Source organism: Cyprinodon tularosa, unplaced genomic scaffold (genome assembly GCF_016077235.1).
Source record: "Cyprinodon tularosa strain WSP-4 unplaced genomic scaffold, ASM1607723v1 ctg37, whole genome shotgun sequence".
NCBI classification, from domain to species: domain Eukaryota; kingdom Metazoa; phylum Chordata; class Actinopteri; order Cyprinodontiformes; family Cyprinodontidae; genus Cyprinodon; species Cyprinodon tularosa.
Window position 1 is genome coordinate 467810 of NW_024039085.1, and position 4070 is coordinate 471879.

The 4070-nt window shown below is 36.8% G+C and overlaps 1 protein-coding gene across 1 annotated transcript; it reads right to left on the reverse strand.

Moving 5' to 3' along the window:
- Positions 1-599: 599 nt before the first annotated feature.
- On the reverse strand, positions 600-3021 carry nkx3.3 (NK3 homeobox 3). Its single transcript, XM_038296239.1, has 2 exons — positions 2521-3021; positions 600-2105 (listed from the first exon to the last, which is right to left on the reverse strand). The coding sequence occupies exons 1-2, from the start codon at positions 2816-2818 to the stop codon at positions 1576-1578; spliced, it is 828 nt and encodes a 275-aa protein (XP_038152167.1). The 5' UTR covers positions 2819-3021; the 3' UTR covers positions 600-1575.
- Positions 3022-4070: the final 1049 nt, after the last annotated feature.

Below are 4070 nucleotides of genomic sequence, written 5' to 3' on the forward strand. Positions count from 1 at the left end.
AACAGGAAGGAATTATATCCCACATCTGGTTATATTTTACATGCATGTGCTTTAACCCACTGCTTCTCATCCTGTTTTAGAGCTAAAGGGCCTGTAAACAATAGCAGCCCAACAGGATCCTAAAAATGTTCATCAAAATCACTTATTCCCTTTTTTTCTTTCCTGAAAGAGATCCTTAACATGTGCTGAATCCACAGAAACACATCCATTATCAAGGATGCCTAAAACAGCTTTTCCCACAACTCATTTTCCTCCTCCTTACTGAGAGAGATTCAGAAGCATCAGCAGCAGGTCCTGTTGCAAAATAATAAAATCTACAAAGGCGTTTCACACTTCTCAGTTTTTTTTCTTTGTAAATCAGCTAAAAGTAACATGCATCCTTCACCTTCCACTTCAAAGTGTTGTGCTATATCGTTCTTTCTCTTGAAAAATTCCTAATAAACAAATTGCAGTTTGTTATTGCAATGCAAAATCTGAATAGCTTTGCTGTGTAGGAGTGAAAGACTCTGAAGTAGCTATTTAGGAAAATTATGCAATGTCACAATATCTTACTGAATAACACCTCCTGACTACTAAACAAAACAAGGCTGAGTTCAGGATACACTTTTCCACTTGAGTAGGAATGATGTTTTATTTCCATATCAGTTGTGGTCGTTGTTCCAATTCCTTCAACATGTGGGTATTTTACTGGAAGCCAAACAATGAATAATGTGTGCTTTACAGATAGCGGGGAGCAGAGTGGTGCAACATGGTCTATTTAGCCTGTCTGAATCATCTGAAGCACACAACAGCAGAATAACTAAAATATATAATTTGCACACATTGGGATGTATAAAAAAAAATCATTAAAAGTAAGATTCAAGATAAAGATTGAGTCAGCAAGATATGAATATCAACAACCATTTGGAAACCAAAATCTAAAAATATCAGTCTTTGTTGTTCATGCACAATTTTGTTGGTTTAGAAGAGTCAGAAAAGGGGTTTTACAGAGGACAATTGAGTAAAAACAACAAAACATGATCTTGTATTGTAATGCATAATAATAAATATAAACTGAAGTGTAACCCCTTTACATGGTAAGTTTTATATTATTCATTTTGAGGTAGGTTGCATGGTGATGCAGCTTTTAGCACTGTTGTTTTGCACCAACAATGCTTAAATTCCAGTATTGGGTCTTTCTGCATGGAGTTTGCTTATTGTTGGCATCATTCTCCTGCTCTCTCACACAGTCATGTATATAAGCTCCTTTCAAAGATGGACTGGAAGCTTGTTATCCCTGTTCCTGCTTAGTCACTACATTGTATCTGAATATCTCTTTTTGTTAGAAGCTCTTGGCTAAGGTTTTTCTGCCCTAACATTTCTTTCAGTTTGTCCCTCTGCAGGAATAAAAATGAATAATTATTTCTTAAACAATCTTTGTCCAACTGCATTAAATGCTAAATTAAATGTTCATAATTTTAATTAATACAATGCATTCAATTTGGAGTAGGCTGTCATTTTACAGAAAGGCGTCAAACACACTACAAAATGCACACATCTCTGTGTAATGCATTGATCTTTGTGTTTTATGGGACATCAGAACATTCCTCCACCCAACCTCCTGCCAATGCTGTGTGGCTGGTACCACTGATGTGAGTAGGGGTGGTACTGATAGCCGTGGTATATTGTAACAGTCATGGGAAACTGGGCTCCACTGCCCGGAATCCAATGCTTTTGCTCGTTTCTCATCAGCACTTTAACCGCTACAGTCTTTGGAGAGCTCAGCGCTGTCAGGTCTGTTGCCAACTGGCGCCGTTTCGTTTTGTATCTCCGGTTCTGGAACCAGATTTTCACCTGGGTCTCTGTAAGCTTCAGGGTGCAGGCTAGTTCTGCCCGCTCGGGACCAGAGAGGTACCTCTGGGTGCTGAATCGGTGCTCCAGCTCGTGGATCTGCGTGTGGGAAAAGGCCGCTCTGGAGCGCTTCTTGGCAACCTGCGTGGAGCGGCGCTGCTCGTGGGAGCAGCTGAGCGCCTCTCCGCCGTGGTGGAGGTGGGCCCCTTTTTTTCCTGAATCCACTTGGATCCTCTGCCGCGTATCCTGCTCCACACACTCCGCTTTGGCACACTCTGAGGCACATAATCAACAAACTTTTTATTCCCCCCACATTAAAAAGTGAAAAAAGCAAATAAGCCTATATGAAGCATATATTTAAAAATAAAGTAATACATCTAAATAAAAAAAAAAAAAAAAAAAAAAAAAAAAAAATCACAGTATGCTTTAAAACAACTCATATATTGTGTTTCAAATTTATATTACACACATACTCTATGCATATTTCTCAACATATTTTTTCTGCACATATTAAATCCAAACAAGGGTGTAAACTTAAATGACAAATGCATGCTGTCATGTTTTTTTGTTTTTTGGATTTTAGTATTTTTAACATAGGTACACATATAAGCAAACAATTAAAATTTATATGATTTAAACGCATTTATTTAAAAAAAATAAAATATAGGAAATTGTAAATTTAAACCTTACCTTCTCCAAATTGAGTCACAACCCCTCTCTCTGCCCTGCAGCTGTTGGATAGGTGGCTTTGAGACACGCTTATACCAGGAGAAAGACTTTGCTGTATGGCGCTGTCAAAGCCAGTGCGTAAATTGCGCGCAAGTGCGTGAAGCTCTTCAGTAGCTGTACTGTTGGGTTTCTTAAGAGGAACATCAATGCCAGTAAGAATGTCTTTGATTAAGAATGGTGAAAATTTTGATGCCATGATGCAGTGTAAGAGTGCAAGAACGTATGTCCAAACTCTGCCCCGCGATTCATGTGGTGGCATGAAGAGATCAGCGGTTCCAAAGCGAAGCCAGCTCTCGCTGATTTGATTTTCTGCTTCTTTAAATTATTGGCGGTCAGCTTGATCCATTCCCTTAATAAGCGGACTGAAGAACCAACTGCCAAGAGTTTCAGCGCTCCCAGCTAGAGCTTTAGTGAGATCTTGATAGGTTGTTTCCTTCCCCCGCTCCATCCATGGCGCCGCCCCGTCAGAATCTGCTCTCGGTTGAACTTCCACACAAGCAAAATTTATTCTGCCAACAAAAGAGGCAATTTGGAGTTCGATTTCGTTCAGTTATGTCTTATTAACCCCATGTCAATGTAAGAGCACCACAATGTAATCTGTACAAAAATGAAGATAATACAAATTGTTATAAGAAAAATGTGCTTTAAGCCGACCTGCTGAGCATCCTAAATGCTGTGATGAAACAAAAAAAGAAGGAAAACATATATATATATATATATATATATATATATATATATATATATATATATATATATATATATATATATATATATATATATATATATATATATATATATATATATATATATATATATATATATATATATATAATCTAAAGTTTGTACTGCGTAAAAGACTGCGTAAAGGTGCGACACATTCATCTTTAAATATAGATTGATAAATCTTATTTTAAAAGTTAGTTACTATCATAATACTGTGTATTTTTTTTCTTTTTCTTTTTTCTTTTTTTTTTTTTTTTTACCAATTATTGTTGTTTGTCAATGAAGCTATCTTCCAATAACTTTACATTAGTGTTTCTAGCGCCGCCACGTGGAAAGGATTCTTGGTTTATAAGCTAAGTGCTTCTAAACACCTCAAGGCTTTAGGAAATAAGTGATAACAACCCCATCCCAGATGGACACAGGCTATTACACAATCACCAAACCAAGCTCAAATTAGGAAGATGTGATGACAGATGCAGAGATCTGTCTGCTCCATTGGTCTTTGTGTTCTTCCTCCAACAATCCAGATAAATCTACTTTCCTCAGAGCCAGATCAGCTCAGTGTGTCACAGCCACTGGGTAGAAATTTTGATTATCTCATCATCTTATATTGTTTTGTCTAGATGTTTTGTAGTGGTTGTATTTTAAACCTTATGCGACAATCCTTTTTTTGATTGCTTACATTAGATTCCACTAAAATATGTCATATTGTTTTTGAAAGACATGTTTATGTTTAAGAGAATATACACCCCTGATTTTAATTTTTAAAAATGTAAAAGGAAAAAAAG

What these genes read in the sequence shown, in the direction of transcription:
- nkx3.3 (XM_038296239.1), bottom strand. Translation starts at nt 2,818, where the DNA reads ATGCCACCACATGAATCGCGGGGCAGAGTTTGGACATACGTTCTTGCA. An exon ending in TGTGACTCAATTTGGAGAAG is followed by an intron (nt 2,106 to 2,520) that starts GTAAGGTTTAAA and finishes TATGTGCCTCAG; the next exon opens with AGTGTGCCAAAGCGGAGTGT.